The sequence below is a fragment of the Chrysemys picta genome, chromosome 11 (genome assembly GCF_011386835.1).
Source record: "Chrysemys picta bellii isolate R12L10 chromosome 11, ASM1138683v2, whole genome shotgun sequence".
Lineage (NCBI taxonomy): Eukaryota > Metazoa > Chordata > Testudines > Emydidae > Chrysemys > Chrysemys picta.
The window spans coordinates 59,265,986-59,285,327 of NC_088801.1; the positions used below are offsets into that span (position 1 = coordinate 59,265,986).

The window sequence follows — 19,342 nt, forward strand, 5'->3', positions numbered from 1 at the left end:
GCAGAAGTGTTCTCACTGCACTCCCTCTCCCAATGCCCAGGGAGGAGAGAGAAGCTTTGCAACGTGGCTAGGTTTAAAAACTCCAGGCTCTGACAGTGTTTATACAAGAGTGGGCACTCCAGAGGCAAAGAGCCCGCCCAGAAAATGCCCTGCTCCTGCAGCCATGGATGTGAAGGAGAAAGCGAATATGGCTGTCTTGTTCTTTTTAATTTCTCACTACAGAACACGACGTTGGAACATCCCTGTGGGGAAATCTCAGCCAGGGGCTGCTGCACACTGGAGAGAGCGAGCTCCTAGTCTGCAGGAGATGCTTTCACACAGTGCTCCGCACACAGCGCTGCAGCTACTGCTATGAGGAAACCGGCCAGCTCCTCCTCCAGCCCACCCGCCCACGCACTTTTTCTCAAGGCCGCAATCTGGCAAACGTACAATTCTCCACAAACATGGCGGTGCGGGAGGGGCGCGGCAAACTCCCCCGTCAACACCCTTCTCCATTTGCCCGCCCTACAGAGACTGAGGCGGCGGTGCCGTGGTCCCTCTCTAGCTACCTGGAGGCCCACCTCTATGATCAGGGGCCTCCTCAAGCGCTGAGGGGCGGGGGGAGAGGGGTGTCTGGCTGGCGTGCGGCGACCAGCGCGGCCGTTGACGGGGCTGGCTAGGTACGAGACCAGCGGGGAGGGGCCGGGAGCCCAGACTGGCAGTTAGCAGCGACTCCCCTTTGTGTCTGGGCTGGGAACGGGGAGCGAGCAGGAGCCAGCCGGGGCTGGGAGGCGACGCGGGTGGATCCCCCGCACCCCTCCTGGCCGAGCCCGTCTGCGGCGGGCGAGGGCAGGGAACAGGCGCTGCCGCGTGGGGGACTCAGCCTGTGGGGAGACCCCACAGCCCGGAGCCGCCGGGTCGCTCTACGCGGAGCGGAGCGAGGAGGGAGAGGGGCCTCTGTCGCTCTCCCGGCCGGCGGCGAGCAGGACCTGGCGCCTGATCCCTTGCTTAGCTGGAGGCACCCGGGGGGCGCCCTCCCGTTCGGAGGGGCGAGGGCTGCGCTTGAAGAGAGCAGATGGGCCCAGGCGCAGTGACTGCGGGGACCGCTCCTTGTTAAGAGACGCGGAGAGGGCGACGGAAGGCAGAGCCCGTCCGCGGGATGGGACGCGTCTCTGAGCCCAGGCTACTTCACCGGTTGTCCCGCGTGCCCAGGGCCGAGTAAGGAGGCGCCAGAGGTGACCGTTGCTATCCGTTTTCCCTCCTCACCCCTGGATATGTTTCATGCTAAACCTGGCTGCTTCTTCGATATCGTGAAGTTGCGTGGGAAATAATCTGGGTTTCGGGTGTGACCGCAAGAATAGCTGCTCACCCAGGGGAAGGGAAATGCATCCTGGTTTGGAGACAAAACCTCCCTTTCCTATGAGCGTTAGAAAGAAGAGGAGCCAAGTCCCGAGGCATGAAGACAGATGTGTGTAATGGAGTAAGACCTCAGACAGCTCCTGTCATCTGCCGTTTGCCCTTCCAGACTGGATTGTGATCCAAGAGAGTTTTAAGATTGTTTAAAGGGAGAAAAATTCTCCTTTCGGTATTTTTTTTTCTTCTGCCTCCTTCTTTGGCTTCCTCAGGTATGAGTGCCTCTCTGCAGCACCTTTTGCTGGTGCTCTTGCTCTCCAGTGCCACCCTGCTGCTCAGCACTGCGGCTGGTAAGTAGCTACCCGGTGTAATATACTAGCCATTTTGGCACAGGGAAGGGGGTGGGGTCCATCAGTATTTCGGTATATCTGTGACCCATTAAAAAGTAGTGTGTCTCTCTCAGTGAAGTGTGATGATATTTTTAAGTGAGGACCTACTGACCATATTTGAGAATAAATCATGCTTTATTGTATAAAGGAACCCAATCTGCAGTTGAGGTTTATTTTCTCTTGGTCTGCTCATGCTGGTTAATGGCTTGTTCTCGTTCTCTCTTTTCTTTAAAGGATAATTTGGCATGGTGTTTTTTTTCTATGAAATGTTTAACATCTTTGTGAGGTAATGCCAGTATTTTTAAAATACAGTTTAATCACAAGCAAGAGCTATGTCTGGTGGCAATGGGGTCTTTGGGCACAGCCATTTTTTATTCTACTAACATCGATGCTATTAGGGGCATTATAACTACAACATTTGATATATGTTTTAGGGAAAATAGACTTATTAATAATGCATATTTCTTGGAGCTTGAAACAAAAATGAAAATTTTTCACCATTGTCATTTATAGAATAGTAAAATAAGATGGTGATGAGGAATACTGCAAGATCTGAGTGTATATATAATGTTAAAGGTTTCATTTTCCTACAGTAAATGAAAGTCTAATATTTTTGGGAAAAAATGCTCTATTTTAAATTTTTTGAAGCTCAATGTTAGATGCACAGAACAATTTGCCATGAGATTTAAACAGTATATAGCCCTTGCATCCATTGGCTTTTGATCATTGTGGCAGATTAGCATGAAGGAGCTCTCTGAAGTGTTACCCAGGTTTATTAGGCGCTAATACTTATTCCTCCCTTCTGTATGCTTTTAGCAATTTTTGGAAGATTCATAGTACCTTGGTATCTTTCTTTCCACTCAGAAGCCAGTGTAGAATGCTCAATCTTCCCAGCATTCTTTTTATAATCTACTGTGTGAGCCTCAGTTATAGGATAATAGAGAAATGTGCAGTTTCTTGTGAAGATGGCATAAGAAGATTGATAGTTGGTGCACATTTTTTTTTTAAATTATTGTTTAATGCATTTTGGTCAGTGTTCAAAATAATCTGTTTTTGCTAGTAGAATAATACTGTGAATTGGACTTGTTCGGTCAGTTTCTCCATTGCTTTACTAAGAATGGATAGTCTTCCATTTTATAAAAGGCTTTCTTTGGGGAAATATTGAACTGAAATGATTGATATGGAGCACTTTCCTGCATCAGCCTGACTTTTGCCCGTCCTTGACATTTTTAGATTATCTACCATGTTTCTCTGTGATAGTTTGGAAAGAGGATTGTTTTGAAGAATAAACCTTTCAAGGTCAAAAGCTTTGGTATTAAAATGCGTATGACTCTAAAATATCCCATTATCTAACCTTGTCCCTTAAATGTGAAACTTAAAAAAATAGTTTTGTTTCTCATTTAATTACTTTGTTAAACTTTTATGAGCTAATTTTTCTTTGTGCTGATGAGAGTGAAGGTATAATGGCACTGATCTGAGCCAGGCAGGGGATGGGCAGGTGCCTACAAGCCTACTTAGTGAGCTTCACCAATTTCACCTCGATTCTGACCTGTTATCATCACTGCTACTGGGTTTGTCTTGTACAGACTGATCGTCATGTCATATTCTTTGGTCATCTTGTGAAATGCATGAACTCATTTTCACATTATGGCTGTATAATACTTCTGCAGTTAATATGTACAATACAAAAGTTCTGTACCTCTTAAGAAGTCTTGGTGACAACTATGTCTAAGAATATGTTAATATTTTGAGATTTAGCTAAAATAACCATTCTAAAGCTTGACTATAAATTTAACAGTGTATTTCAGAAAAGGGGGAAAAAAAAAAAACATAGGAAACCCCAGGAGGTGAAGGTCTGCCTATATATATATATATATATATATATATATATATATATATATATATATATATATATATATATTATATATATATATATATATATATATGCGAATGACCCACTCCCCCGAAAGGAGCTGTGCAGTCACATCTGAGTACATAATTTTGGCCCTGTGAAGCTCTGAAATCCTTCATTAATGTCCCACACTACGTCTGACCTAGTGAATGGATAAAACAATAGTAGGTGAAATGCACTGTTGATAAACGTGAAGTAATGCACAGTGAAAGGAAAAATTTAATTTAAAACTTTATAAGGTATATGAGTAATTGAGTATCAACTCAAGAAAAATATCTAGGCATCCTTGGAGGACAGCTCAGTAAAGAACTTTGCAGCTAGTCTAAACAAAGAAAGATGTTAGGAGCATAAGAAATGGGGTGGAACATAAAACAATGGCATTAGAAGTCTATGGTTTACCCTTATCTAGAATACTGTATGCAGAAAAGGAGATAGTAGATAGGGCTCTTCCTGTCAATGTAACATTTGAAGACCTAATCGGGGGCTTAATTTGCTATGGTATAAGGCTCCCTCCGTCCCCCCCTGACTTTTCATAGGTCTATATCCTCCATGATGTCTTCCATTTCTTGCCCCCTCACTTCCCCCCCTGGACTTTGCAGGGTATAATATAATCACATATAATATTCTATATGCTGATACAATTCCCCCTCCCCCTGTGATTTTTTTCTGAAATGACACCTCTGAACCTAATAAATATGTATAACTGAAGACTCAGAATTCTTCCTGTCCAGTTACTGTGAGGAAATCTACCACGTTCCTGTAGAAAATCTCTACAGATCTTAATAAGTGTCCAGTATTCTTCTATTAAGTTTGTATAGTCATTACTCTTTAGAGGAAGGCTACTGTGAGGGAACAAGTCTCAACAAAGGGTTGATAGGACCTTTAAAGATAACCTACAAAGGGAAGGGAAAAATTGGGCTTATGCCACTTTTATTTAGTTTTATTTTGTATAAAGAAGGCTTGAGAGTCTTCCTCGCACTTCTTTTAATTAGAAATAGCAATCATATTGAATTTTCCCTTTTTTTTGTTGGAGGACTTCTTGGCTGACTCTTATATCCTGGGACCTTAATTGAAGAGGAATGGGTATTGAATCCTTGAACTTTTCTCGTGTGGCTCTTGTTAAACTCCTTTTTTTTTTTTTAAACATTTATTTAATAATCTGAATAAAAATCACTTCCCCTCTAAATCAATCAGTTTCACTACCTTGGTATCTGGGATGTATAATCCTCAAGGACCTGCATTTCAAATTGTTTTCTTTTTTTTTTTTAACATTATTAAAATTAGCATATATTAGAAAAGAAAAAAATGGGTTTGTGTCTTTTTAGGACATCTTTAAGAAATCCGTTGGTCTTTATCTGCATAGTTCTTTGTCTCAATTATTAATATTAAAAAGCTGAAGTACTTTTAAAATGGATGGAGTTCTGTAATGACTGAAGGCTTTTAAAAACCTATTAAAATAATATTTTATATTTTATATAATGAATGAATTGGGGCAGTCTTGTCTCGTTCTGCTTAGAAAGTTAGTTTCCTTGTGTTTCAAAATTTTATTCCAAATGTGAAATTGAGAGAGGTAGGACAGATTGGCAATTAAATTCAATTTCTCTAGTGAGCAGTATTTCTGACTCATGATCTAAGATGGTGTCCTCCTGTGTGGACTATTGATCAGAGGGGTAGCCATGTTAGTCTGAATCTGTAAAAAGCAACAGAGGGTCCTGTGGCACCTTTAAGACTAACAGAAGTATTGGGAGCATAAGCTTTCGTGGGTAAGAACCTCACTTCTTCAGAAGCAAGTAATGGAAATTTCCAGAGGCAGGTATAAATCAGTATGGAGATAATGAGGTTAGTTCAATCAGGGAGGGTGAGGTGCTCTGCTAGCAGTTGAGGTGTGAACACCAAGGGAGGAGAAACTGCTTCTGTAGTTGGATAGCCATTCACAGTCTTTGTTTAATCCTGATCTGATGGTGTCAAATTTGCAAATAAACTGGAGCTCAGCAGTTTCTCTTTGGAGTCTGGTCCTGAAGTTTTTTTTTTGCTGTAAGATGGCTACCTTTACATCTGTTATTGTGTGGCCAGGGAGGTTGAAGTGTTCTCCTACAGGTTTTTGTATATTGCTATTCCTGATATCTGACTTGTGTCCATTTATCCTCTTGCGTAGTGACTGTCCAGTTTGGCCAATGTACATAGCAGAGGGGCATTGCTGGCACAAGCCTATGATCCTGAAATTGACCAAAATGGACCCTGAATTTGGTAGAGCTCTGCCCATTGCCTATGGCCACTGTATCTTTCCTTTCTCATTTGAGTAGTAGTCAGGAAATCCAATTTTTGATGGTTAGATGATGGGAACTTGTTCAAGGGGAGTTAGCCTGGCAGACAGAACCACTCTACTTGCTTGAGGGATACAATTGGTACACTTGAGGGTACGTTAGTACATAAACCCTTCCCCCACAATAAAGTAGGTATTGATTAACTTTTCTGAGGCCTTACTCTTAAGGTTACCATATTTTGAGTGTCCAAAAAGAGGACACTCCACGGGGCCCCGGCCTTGCCCCCGCCCCAACTCCACCCCTTCTCCAAAGTCTCCGCCCCCTCCCCTGCTTCCCGCGAACATTTGATTCGCGGGAAGCCTGAAGCAGGGGTGGGGGTGGGGGGAGGAGGCGTGGCCCAGTCTGGCCCCCGCAACCGAGCGGCTCCCTCCGGCCCCGGCGTCTCCAGCCTGGCTCGGCTCGGGCCCTGGGGTGCCGGCCCAGGGCCGGCCCCTGGCCCGGCACCCCCGGCCCGGCCCAGCACCCCCGGCCCCGCACAGCCGGGCCCGGCCCAGCATCCCCCGGCCCCGCATGTCCCTATTTTCCCGGACATGTTCGGCTTTTTGGGATTTCCCCACGGACGGGGATTTGAGGCCCAAAAATCCGGACGTATGGTAACCCTACTTACTCTGAATGTACCAGCCCCTCCTTTTAATGGTGGTTTCTGTATGTCAGCTGTGGTTTCAAAAGTCATGTTACCAAGGTGCCAGAGAACAGAGCAGTGCACAGACAGTGCTTCTGTGTGAATGGGCCTACCCTCTAGAGATTCAGGGGTAACTGGGTAGCTGAGTCTCCTGCTTCTTTTGATCTGACCTAGGGCAAACTTTACTACTTTGCCCTGGACGAAGAGATCAGGGAAATTTAGCTGAGTTTTCCTTTTTCACTGGAGCCGAGCCTCTGCGATGTTTGCTTTTCTTTTTTTGCAGAAGAGGGATTGTCTGGCCTTGTGTTACTTTTCTAGCAAATATAGCCTAAAAGGGACATCAACTTAAAAAAAAATCTCACTGCTATTTGAATTTTTTTTTTTTACATATTAACACCAATGTTTAATATAACTGAAATAGACTAGAGAAGAATATTTTTCTCACATTTTTGTGTACTTTTTTTCAGCAATTTGTACAGTCAATTTCGCTGTTTCCTCTGTAGAGTCAGGAAGCCAGTACCCTTTTTATTGTCTTTCACACGGCATCAGGAGAGAGAACATTTTAAAATGTGATTGTGAAACCACAGAAATTAGAGGGGTACTCACTGTAGCGCTTGGGGTCTACACCAGGAGGCCTTGTAATTCATTGTTTAAAATTGACTAGATTTAAAGTGGAAGAGTGTGCCTTAAATACGGATTTACTTGGAAAGGTGCTAATACAATTTCCCTGGCCAGTGTGAAAGGGCCTTGTATGAATGGCTGCATAAATCCCATTGAGAACAAAATGTGGGTAACAGATAAACATACTAATCTGTTACTGCTAAATTATCATTTTAATATTCACAAATTAGGCAATAACTTTATGCTGACATATTGAATTGTTAGTACCACTTTCCTTTGTTCAAATAGTTCATCAAATACATATTCATTAAATGTAAATTATTTAACTTCTCTAGGCCAGATTTGGCTTTTGATCTACATCTGGCTTAACTGAAGTGTAGTTACTATACCAGGGATTCTCAAACTGGGGGTCGTGAGGTTATTACCTGGGGGGTTGTGAGCTGTCAGCCTCCACCCCAAACCCCGCTTCACCTCCAGCATTTATAATAAGGTTATAAATTAAAAACACTTTTTTATATTTAAGGGAGGTCGCACTTAGAGGCTTGCTGGGTGAAAGGGGTCACCACTACAAAAGTTTGAGAACCATTGTACTATACAATCACACTGTTGCGCCTAACAGCAGTTATTTGCCTACCTTCCTTTTTAAAATATCAGTCTTACCTAATTGTTTAAAATCTTTTGCTAAATATTTTCCTGTATGTTCCATAGTAAATTTAGAAGTATTAAAAAGCTAAAAAATTTTTTTGCTTCCATTGTTTTCTGCCAGAAGTTGTTAGGAGCTTTAATTCCCTTCATTTTAAGGGTAGACCAGTGAAATAATGCATCATGTTTTGTGTGCAAAACAAACAAAATGAACCCTTTATTATTTTTGCAGCTCACTAAAATGTACTGTATGCCTCACAAAAATAAACATGTAGAATATGCACAGAAAAGTATGTGGTCTAAATATGATGTGACAGCAAGAGAATTTCAGAAACTTACAGAAGAAGGATGAGGAAGGAGAATGGTAACAATAATAAGATTCAGTAAGGAAAGTCTTCATGGTTCCACAATTTAAAAATTTAAAATAAATAAATATATATATATATGTATGTATGTATTTTTAGTAAAAAGTGACGTAGCTTGGCAAATGAGTTCGAGTGGATTCCAAGCATATGGTATCTCATGGGAGAAGACTCAGAGGTATTTGTAAGATTAGACAATGAAAGGGATGTTGTAACTGGTGTCACTCATGGAGTGGCAGGGTCTAAGGAGAATGCTGTCAGGCTGTGTGATGTAGAGCCTTGACAGAAAAGAAAAAGAAGATAGGACTTAGGGCAGGTCTACACTGCAGCAGGGATTGATGCTCTGAGATCGATCCATCAGCGGTCGATTTAGCAGGTCTAGTAAAAATCTGCCAAATCGACTGCAGATCACTCTCTAGTCAACCGCTGTACTCTACCACCGATGAGAAGAGTAAGGTAAGTCGACGAGAGATTTTCTCCCCATGGTAACTCAACCTAAGGTACATTGACTCAAGCTATGTTATTCACGTAGGTGGAGTTGCGTAGCGAAGATCGACTTACTCACGGTAGTGTAGACATAGCTTTAGTGTGTACTGCTTTAGGGAACCAGTTAAGGATTTCAAAAGGGAGCTGGTATAGTCAAAATGATGGACAAGAAAGAAGATTTTGGCAGGCATGTTTTTGAATGGATGGAAGAAAGGCTAAATTAGTCACAAAAAACACATGAAGAGGACAAGATTAGGGCATGGAAGAATGATTGGACGTTGCGATAGGAAGGAAAGAATGGATTTTTTAACTACTGAAGAGAAAAGAGTGAGAGGATTTCATTGTGGTCTAAGTGTGGGGTGAAAGGGAGAGGGGAAAAGCTAAGGTGACACCCGCTACCTACTCCTAAAATCTAGAGAAATGAAGATGACATCTTCAGTCCTTTTTTCTTTTCAGTGTTAAACTATCTGTGTACCCGTGAGAGATGAAACACTCCACTTTTATCCTTCCCTCAATCATGTCTTCATTCCTACCGGAGACTCCCTCCAAACTTTTCCTTCTTTTACATTCCTGATTGTCTTGCCGGTTACCATCCAAGCAGTATGCTAAAAGTGCATTGAGAAAATTGTGGTGTGAAGGGGGAGGGGTTGAAGCAACATCATCTATTATTTTGGGAAGGAGCCTGCAATTGGGTTAGGCTAATAGTCTAACAGACAAGTTATGTGAGAAAATCTGGGATCCCAACTAACTACAGTAGACCAGAGTATGCCCCCAGGAACCCCAGATGAAGGTACTGTGTGTGAGTGGAACTCTGTGTCTGGAATGTAGAAGGAGCAGGGCCTGGGCAGGTTATGCTTGGAGTGAAGAGCAGGCAGCCCTGTGTTGAGTGGGGTGGGGCAGGAGAGGATGCATGCATTTTCCCTGCTGTCCTTTTTGAGTTTACTCCCCCCTCCCCCCCCCCCCCCCCCCAAAAAAAAAAAAATACAGCGTGGAAAAATTGCCCTTTAAGGAAGGTTGTGACACAGACCTATTTGTGGTTCACTATTCTGTGTCAGCAACTCTTGTCAGGCCTGACATGCTCCCTACACTTAACACACAGTTGTCGTAGTCTATATCTGAAAAGTGTCAAGTAAGATGATCTTGGAAAACTGATAACTCACTGATAATTAGTATTCTTGTGTGGTGTATGCACAGGACAAGTATAGCGAGTTATATGTATATGCTAGAACAGTGGTTCTCAAACTGTGGGTCAGGACCCCAAAGTGAGTTGCAACCCCGTTTTAATGGGGTCACCAGGGCTGGCTTAGATTTGCTGGGGCCCGGGGCCAAAGCCCAAGCCTGAGGGCTTCAGCCCTGAGGTTACAGGCTCCCTGCCTGGCGCTGAAGATCTTGGGCTTCAGCTTTGGCCCCTGCACACCTGAGGTTGGTGGGGCTTGGGCAGGCTCAGGCTTTGGTCCCCCCCTTCTAGGGTCCTGTAGTAATTTTGTTGTCAGAAGGGGGTCGTGGTGCAATGAAGTTTGAGAACCCCTGTACTGGAATTATGTTCTTCAGATGTGTTTGGTAAGCAATACATAAGTCCAGTCTGCCCTAGACAAAGGAATGTGTATTTATTTCTCTGACCAGCTTGTTTGTCGGGCAGAGACAATGAAGGTATATTCTGTACCACGAAAGATAATTGAGCAAATAATTAAGCAATCAATTTGCAAACATCTAGAAGATAAGGTGATAAGTAGCAGTCAGCATGGATTTTGTCAAGAAGAAATCTTGTCAAACCAATCTGATCGCTTTCTTTGACAGGGTAACAAGCCTTGTGGATAGCGGGGAAGCAGCAGACGTGCTATATCTTGACTTTAGTAAGGCTTTTGATACTGTCTCGCATGGCTTTCTCATAAACAAACTAGGGAAATACAACCTAGATACAATTTGTATTGTACAAATACAACCTGTAAGGAGGGTGCAAAACTGGTTGGAAAACAGTTCTCCGAGAGTAGTTATCTGTTTCACAGTCATGCTGAAAGGGCATAATGAGTGGGGTCCCGCGGGGATCAGTTCTGGGTGTCGTTCTGTTCAATATCTTCATCAATGATTTAGATAAGGGCATAGAGAGTACACTTATAAAGTTTGAGGACTATACCAAGCTGGGAGGGGTTGCAAGTGCTTTGGAGGATAGGGTTAAAATTCAGAATTATCTGGAGAAATGGTCTGAAGTAAATAGGATGAAATTCAATATGGACAAATACAAAGTACTCCACGTAGGAAGGAACAATCAGTTGCACACATACAAAATGGAAAATGGCTGCCTAGGAAGGAGTACTGTGGAAAGGGATCTGGGGTCATAGAGGACCACAAGCTAAATATGAGTCAACAGTGTAATGCTGTTGCAAAAAAAAACGAACGTCATTCTGGGATGTATTAGCAGGAGTGTTGTAAGCAGGAGTGTTGTAAGCAAGACACAAGAAGTAATTCTTCCGCTCTACTCCACGCTGATTAGGCCTCAACTGGATTATTGTGTCCAGTTCTGAGCAACACACTTCAGGAAAGATGTGAACAAATTGGAGAAAGTCCAGAGAAGAGCAACAAAAATGATTAAAAGTCTAGAAAACATGACATATAAGGGAAGATTGAAAAAAATGGGTTTGTTTAGTCTGGAGAAGAAAAGACTGAGGGGACAAAACTGTTTTCAAGTACATGAAAGGTTGTTACGAGGAGGAGGAGAATTGTTCTTCTTAACCTCTGAGGATAGACAAGAAGCAATGGGTTTAAATTGCAGCAAGGGCAGTTTAGGTTGGACATTAGGAAAAACTTTCTGTCAGGGTGGTTAAGCGCTGGAATGAATTGCCTAGGGAGGTTGTGGAATCTCCATCGTTGGAAATTTTTAAGAACAGATTAGACAAACACCTGTCAAAAATGGTCTACATAATACTTAGTCCTGCCATGAGTGCAGGTGACTGGACTAGATGACCTCTTGAGTTCCCTTCCAGTCATATGATTCTATGATTTATATAAAAGCTATCAAGATAGCAAGGGGAGGAGGTAACAACTTAGCTATCACCAGCAGAGGAGAAATGAGCATGAAGTCTTCATCAGACTCCATGGCATTTCTTCCCAGCAGGAGAAAAAGAAGTCTATCTAAGAATACATTTCCACTGTTTATTGATCTATAAAGACAGGTGGTTCAAACCTCAAAGCATGAGTTCAATCAACCTATTATAATATGATATTGTATACAGAGTGTATTGAGTAAGGTCATTTATGAAAGTTGATGACATGCCGATGATTGATATTGTGAAATGTGTGTAACAGTATATGAGAAATAATGAATACTTACTGATATTATGCTTTTAAGTCTGTGAGCCAACACAGAGATAAACAGGTTTTCCTCCAGACAAGAAGGGAGGGAGCTATCTACCTGTCTTCAATGTGTAAAGTAAGCATAATGAAATCAAAACAATGGATGTCCTATTTGCATGTGAATCAGCTGGGGAATGGGAAGCCCACTGGAAGGGAAGAACAGCATGAGGTCATTCTGCCTCTTTAATCGGGGTCAATGGACTCAGAGAGTTAAGGGGAAACAGAGCCATTTTTGCATCTTTCACCTAGGACAACAAGGGAAACCATCACCTTGTACTTCCATGGAAGGTCCTGACTGAGAGAGTGTCACCCAAGTCTGGAATGTAGAAAGAGTGGTAAGAAATCTGCCTTGAACTAAGACTGTAGCTTGTTGAGTTAAATTATAGGGCAGGCGATGACGCAACCTCTGACTGGTCTGGGTTGATCTCCAAAAGTTCACAGAGGTTCTTAAAGCATCTGCATGCAGAAGGAGTCCTTGGTAGGGCAGCTCCACTGGAGCCATGCAACTCGGGAGTCAGGATGGAGTTGAGGAGCTGCTAGGAGCACAGAGCCAGTGAGGAGGGACAGGGACAGGATCTACATATGGGTTGTACTGTTCACCTGCCTCCCTTCCTCCCTGGCGGAAAGATTAGAAGAAGCTCAGCAAGGGGAACATTGTGGAGATTTCCTTCGTATAAACCCCTTTCATTTCATGTGGAAGTGGTCAGGCATAATATTTTAAATTTTCATTGTAGCTTGTGCACAGACTCAGGAAAATAAATCTGCTGCTGAAATCCATAGTCATTAGCAGCATGCAAACCTAAGTCATCTTTCAAACATCACTTAGATAAGGAAAGGCAGAGGTAAAATATTGGCTCTTAACATGCAAAATGTATAGATATTTTAAGTATTTCTACATAGAAAAACCAAAAGAAGATACCATTAAACAGATTACAATGCAAAGAACCTGCATAATCCAAAATTATTCTTTGTAGATATTTATCCTAGTTAGTGTATCAACCTTTATATTAAATGACATAAGCCAATCACTTTTTCGTTGGAAATAAACTTCTCCCCTAACCTTGTTGCTGCATAATTAAGAATGTTTAAGATGCTTCACAGACTATGTTGTAACTTGTCTAAGTGGTTGAATTCTTGTTGGGAGTTTTAAAAATAATACATATGCAGCAGTCATTACTTTTTGTAGTATGAAGAAGTGAACTGCCCCTCTTTCGTGGTGATCCTATTCTTTTTGCAGGTTTGGATGGTATATTTATGTGCCTTTCATATGTTTGTTTATGTAGTGTTTCTTACTATGTCAACTTCAATAAAACAAATAAGTTAAAAATGAATTTAAAAATATACTTTAGAGCCATAGCTTTCATTCATAAACACTCATAATGAAATGTGTTTTCAGCACTAAAGTTCCTGAACATTTTTCACTTCATACAACCACTCTCAATCTTTTTATAAAAACATCAGTGCATAAGTAAACTTGAAAAAATGATCCTTAGCAGTGCACATAATTCAAGCTTTAATCAATATCATATTAAACCAGGATAGAGCATGGCAAACAGCCAAATCATTCTTTTGCTAGATCAGTTGGTTGGTCTGAATTACTGGTTGTGCTGACTCAGAAGAAAACTTTTAAATAATTCAACTGTTTCTCCATTACAGGGAGAATTTGCCAATTTATACCACTTTAGCTAGATCGTTCTGTCAGCATTACTATTATGGACCCATGTTTTGATCTGTTTAGGGTTGAACTGAAAACTCATAGCCTAGATTTCTTTTTCTTGAAGATTAATCAAAATTTATTTGGTACAACAGTTGTTTTGTTTTCAAAAGCTTTTGTGACCAGAACTGCAATATAAAATAGCATCTGCTTTTTCCAGCATATCTAATCTCTGTTTGTCTTTATACCTTATGGATTTAAAAACAATTTTTTTTATTACTATTACTCCTGTAAGGCTGATACAACTATGGATGATCAAGCATTTTGTAGTGATACCATGAGGGGAAAAAATGAAAAATGTCTAATGTGTTTTTAAAAATCAGTTAAATTTAATCTAGAACTACAGGCACTGCTATGCACTAATCAAAATTGTATGTTTATTTAATGACGTTGCTACAGGGCAGAGTTAGGGTGTTGGGGTGTATTAATGTATTTGATTTAAGATTAACTCTGAATATCCTAGATTTGAAATGTTTTTAAGGATAATTACATCTCTGTAATGACTTTATCATTAAGTTACTGATATGTATACAACAGTTAATTTCAGAGGTGAGATGAACCAAATAGGTCTCAATTCATAAATTTAGGGTTTGATTAATTCTCATTTTCAGTGGGGTAAGGGGTACAAATTGCAGAGGTGGTTGTATTACAAAGGGGATTCATCTTGGTTGGTAGTTCATATGCTTTTAGCTTTCCCTTCATTAAAACATCCCCCAAGTGCTGTACTGATTAACTTTGGGCACCCAGATGGAGTGGAGGATACAGTTTCATTTAATCCCCTCCAGGCAGACTTTTATTAGCAGAAACAGTAGGTACTGGATTATACTTAGAGCCCAGTTCAGATACAAAATTTGTATCCGCACCTGATCCGCAAACATGGTCCATACGTATCCTCAGATAAAAAGTGGATATCTGCAGATTTTCAGGGCTCTAATTACACTGTCAGAAGCTGATGTATGCTAAAGATGAAATAAGCACAAATTCAGTTAAATGCAAATCAGTAATTTTAGTTCAGGTTAAAACTAGTTGTCTTGGTAACTCATTTCAACATTCCTTATGTCTTTTTTTTTTTAATTATTATTATTTATTATTAAAAAATAAAAATCCATTTGATCTGCTGTTTGGTTAAATACTTTATTGCCCTAAATCCTGGATTAGGTTTAATATGAAACCTGAATATTACCTTTCTTTATCTGTGATAGACTTTTTGACATGAAAATCTGATATTTTTCTTACTATGGAAAGCTGAAATTAAACTATCTGTATCTGTTTTATTTGATACCAAATTGTATTTGGGAATTCTCAGTTTTTCACAGTGCTAACTGTGAGGGTAGATTTTGGATATTACTGAATATGCCATATATGCCAGGAAAATCTAGCCCAAAATGGAATGGTTAACCAAATAACTGAGGATATGAATATTTTTTTTAAAAAAGTCATGGTGTTCTATTAACTCTTTTTTTCAGTGTATTAGCATCATTTCATATTGGTGTTTGAATCTTTTAGCTTATATTAGTGTCTCCTGAGAGAAACATAAGTAACACATACTGACTTTGACTTTTGGACACTCTTCATATCTAAGGCTTCAGTTGTGCTAAAATTTAATATCCTATCCAACAAAATATTTGGATCAACTGATAATAGAAATTCTGATCAGATCTACAGATTCCTTCCCCACTCCTAATCATCCCATCCCCTCTGATGGTAATGTGTTTTCATTGTTTTAGCTTAGTTCAGACACTTGGCAAATAACTTTTTTATGGGATTAAGGTAGGAACATAAAATTTAAAAAACAAACCTTTTCTTGGTGGACTTTTACCCTGTTGTAAACTATTCTCGTAATCATAAACTGGATTCTTATTCTGTTTCTGGCTGTGGTGCCTAAACCCAGTTAGAGCATAATTTAATTAATATTTTTCCAAGGCTTACAGAAGAGTTAGTGGAGTATATAAAATACTACACTGCCATATCAAAACGTGAACACACACAGGAGATTTCAGTTATGAAAAAAAATTAATCTGGTTACTATAGGAGTGTTGATATCATTAAAGGTGGTGTCAGTATTTCCATTATAAATGTTGGTGCCATTTGCAGGGGCCAGGTGAAGTAACTGTTATTCTCTATTACAGGGATCAGTAATCTTTGGTACATGGCCCGTCAGGAAAATCTGCTGATGGGCTGGGATGGTTTGTTTACCTGCAGCGTCCTCAGGTTCGACCAATCGCAGTTCCCACTGGCCGCGGTTCGCCGTTCCAGGCCAATGGGGGCTGCGGGAAGCGGTGTCCCCTCCCCAACACTAGACTTCATTTGCCTTCTTAGTTCAGAAGCTTAATAGCAAAAATTTAATTGAAAACAAGTAAACAAAATGCATACAGTGCTATGATTAAGATTTTCAATGCACATTAGTCAGGAAATTGAAAGTTATCATTCCCATAGCAAGCCTTATTTATTCTTTGTGTGAAGGGGTGCTGGAACAGTTTTTATGGGGGGGAGGGGGTGCTGAGAGCCATTGAGCCAAACTGTAAACCCTGTACATAATGGAAACTACTTCAAGCCAGGCGGTGTGGCAGCACCCCTAGTTCCAGCACCTGTGTACGTGTGTGTGGTATCACATGTTGCACTAGATGCTAACTTAAATATAAAGACATACAGAAATCTACATTAAAACATTATTTAGATTAAGTCAAGCACTGTAAAGTTAGGAAATGCCAGTATTTAGGTTTTGTGCAAGTTTAATTTTCCTTCCTTTTTCATCTGTATTATGTTAGGCTTTAATTATATAACATACTATTTTTTTTCCTCCATAGGGCCCTTGTCTCATTTAGTTTGCAAGGCTGATGATGCTTGGGGAATGAAGTTGCTATTAAATATTTTACTCTCATTATTCAGTTAGTGGTCCTTGCCTTACTGCATGTCCAAAGCTTGCCATAACTACTGCAATGCATGGCAGTCAAGGTGGGCTGGGGAGCAGTCCAGAGCAGCAGTCAAGTGGACGTGGGTTGTCAGTAGCCAGGAGGTCAATCGGTATCAGACAGTCTAGGCAATGGTTAGTATTCTCACTGGGGTCAGTAGCTGGAAGATCCAATCCAATGGGCCAGGATAGTGGATTAGAGAGGCAAGGTCAGGTGAGGCGGCAGGGCAACACGGTGTGGTCCAGCAAAGTGACAGAGCAAGGCAGTCTAGGCAGTAACCAACAGGCAAATGGTCTGTTGCTCACACAGCTTCCTCTTCCTGTTGGGGTCTTTATATAGTCCAGGTATCCAATGAGAGTGCTGCTTGTCCATCCAATTAAGGGCCTGGAGCGTGGCTGCTGTGGTTCTGTAGGCCTTTAGCACTAAGGCTGTTGGTCAGGGCAATGGTTCAGTCGCTGTCATGGTGCAGTGAATAAGGATGCTGCCTCAGGACCTGGTGGGCCTAGATCTTGACGACTACGGAATTAATAATTTCCTTATGGTCTTCTCTCCTGTCACTATAGTATCGGAGGGCCTCACAGACATTAATGAATTTACCTCTACTGTGAGATAAGAGAGCACTATTGTCCCCTTTTTACAGATAGGGAAACAGATACAGAGACTTAGTGGCAGAGAGAGAATTAGAATTTATGATCTATTATTGACTTCGAGTCTTGTGCTCAGGTTATACTACCTTACTGCCAGAGATACTGAGCATCCATAATGCCTACTGACTCCAGTTGCAATTATGAGTTCTCCGTACTTCTGCTTATCAGTCCACAGGTTTCTCAAATTGGGCCCTAGAAAATGAGGAACATTAGAGGTCACCTGCCAAATTTTAATTGAAGTAACTTGGTCAACATCACATCAGAAGATTGGCAGAGTCCAGAATTAAGACTGAGCTTTCCTGTGTGGTAGTCACCAGCCTTAACCGCAAGACCATCCTTTTTCTTCATTTACTCCCCCGCTGTGTTTTTTATACATGTTCCAACTTCTAGAACAAATGAGATGAGCATTCTGTGCATCAAATGAGTCAGAGGTCCAGTGGAAAAAACAGTATGTGGCTATGTAGTTAAAAATGGTATCATTTTTTGTGTGCACAAGAAGCCAAATTAATGCCGTACAGGCAACAAAAATTTTGGCATTTTCCAACTTTGGAGTACTTGACTTTGCAGCTGGCAAGTGCTAAGTGCTGTACTTAGAGAGAAAGTTTAACTATATTGTGACAAAGTGAGGCTGGATGGCTGCAAGAGGGTCCTGGAAGGCCTATATATTAGGCCTAGAATGTTAAAGGCCCTTTTCCCTACAAGCTGAGAAGGGATTACCTCAGGTCAATTAGGGACACCTGAATACAATTAAGGGCTGCCTGAGGCCTTTAAAAACCCCTCCTCTGGGGTTTTGTGTTTACGAGACGGTTTCCTTTTTTGTTTGGTGAAGGATCACCCCTTAGGCCGACCCTGGTGCCTACAAAGGAGCACAGAAGGGGGAAGGCAAACACTGCCCAGAGTGGGGTTGATTTACCCCAGGCCTGCCACCGCCAGAGGGGAAGTGCTAAGTCTGGCGAGACGAAGAAGGTGCCTTGCAATTAGGGCATGTCTACACTTGAAACTTGGTGCAGGTTTGTGTATCTCTTTTATGTGATCCACAAGTGCTCTGTGAGCAGTGCATACACACAGAATTATCTTGTGGGTAATATAGTTTTGCCTCATATCATTGCTGCCATATAGCCCAGGGATGTTTCAAAAATATCACTCAGCATTCTGGTCAGACATCCCATGATGCATTGGTCCACTACTGTATTGTATGTATTCTGGGCATACTGCGCATTGTGGGATTCCTTCTGGGAGGTAATGGAATTCTGGGTGTTGGGGTCAAACTAAATAATTCCCATGATTCCTCTCCTTTTATCCCATCATCCATCTTGTTTTGCAAGCTATTTTCAAAGTGCTGTCCAAAAGCATGGAGGAAGCACTGAGTGTTATGATCCTTATGGTGGTGAATATAAACAGGGTTGCTGCGAGCATATTACATTTAGGTTTGTGACTTCAAGACTAGGGAGATAATGGTCCCTGAGGAGAAGCACGAAACTGAACAGAGTTCTCCTTGGTCGTTTCTTGTGGAGCACTGCTTTTGGACTCTGCCAACTAGACTTGACCAGTGGGAAAGAATAGTGCTGCAGACCTGAAATGACCAGGGTGCTGGCATAACCTAAGGATGTTAAAAGCCACTTTCCTAGAAATCTGTGAAGAGCTCTTGCTGAAGCTGCAGCAGTGAAACACCTACACGAGAGCTGCCATTGGTATGGAGAAGCAATGTGGCCATTACTATCTGGAAACTCTTCATATCTAACTGCTACTAGTCAGTAGCTAACCAGTTTGGTGTCAATAGATCAACCACAGGGGCAACTGTGATGGAGGTGTGTGCTTCCATCAGGAAGGCGCTTCCTCCCTCCACCCTCCAATCATAAGGCTGGGCAATGAACAGGAGATTATGAACAGGTTTGCACAGATGGGGTTTCTGAGTTGCATTGGATCCTTTTTTTAGGACTTGCATGCCTGTTCTTTGCCCCTTATCTGTGCTTTGGAGTTTGTCAACAGAAAGGTATATTTCTCTATGGTGCTGCAAGGTCTGTTTGA

The 19,342-nt window shown here is 41.6% G+C and overlaps 1 protein-coding gene across 3 annotated transcripts in view; it reads left to right on the forward strand.

Moving 5' to 3' along the window:
• Positions 1-571: 571 nt before the first annotated feature.
• BMPR2 (bone morphogenetic protein receptor type 2) overlaps positions 572-19,342 on the forward strand; it is a 170,790-nt gene continuing 152,019 nt past the window's right edge. For 2 of the 3 annotated variants that reach the window (XM_005306225.5, XM_065560952.1), the window contains exon 1: positions 572-1,682. In XM_005306225.5, the coding sequence (XP_005306282.2) occupies positions 1,607-1,682 (76 nt within the window). In that variant the 5' untranslated portion in view covers positions 572-1,606. The remainder of the gene's footprint in view (positions 1,683-19,342) is intronic. The other variant, XM_042851746.2, reaches the window with a different exon arrangement.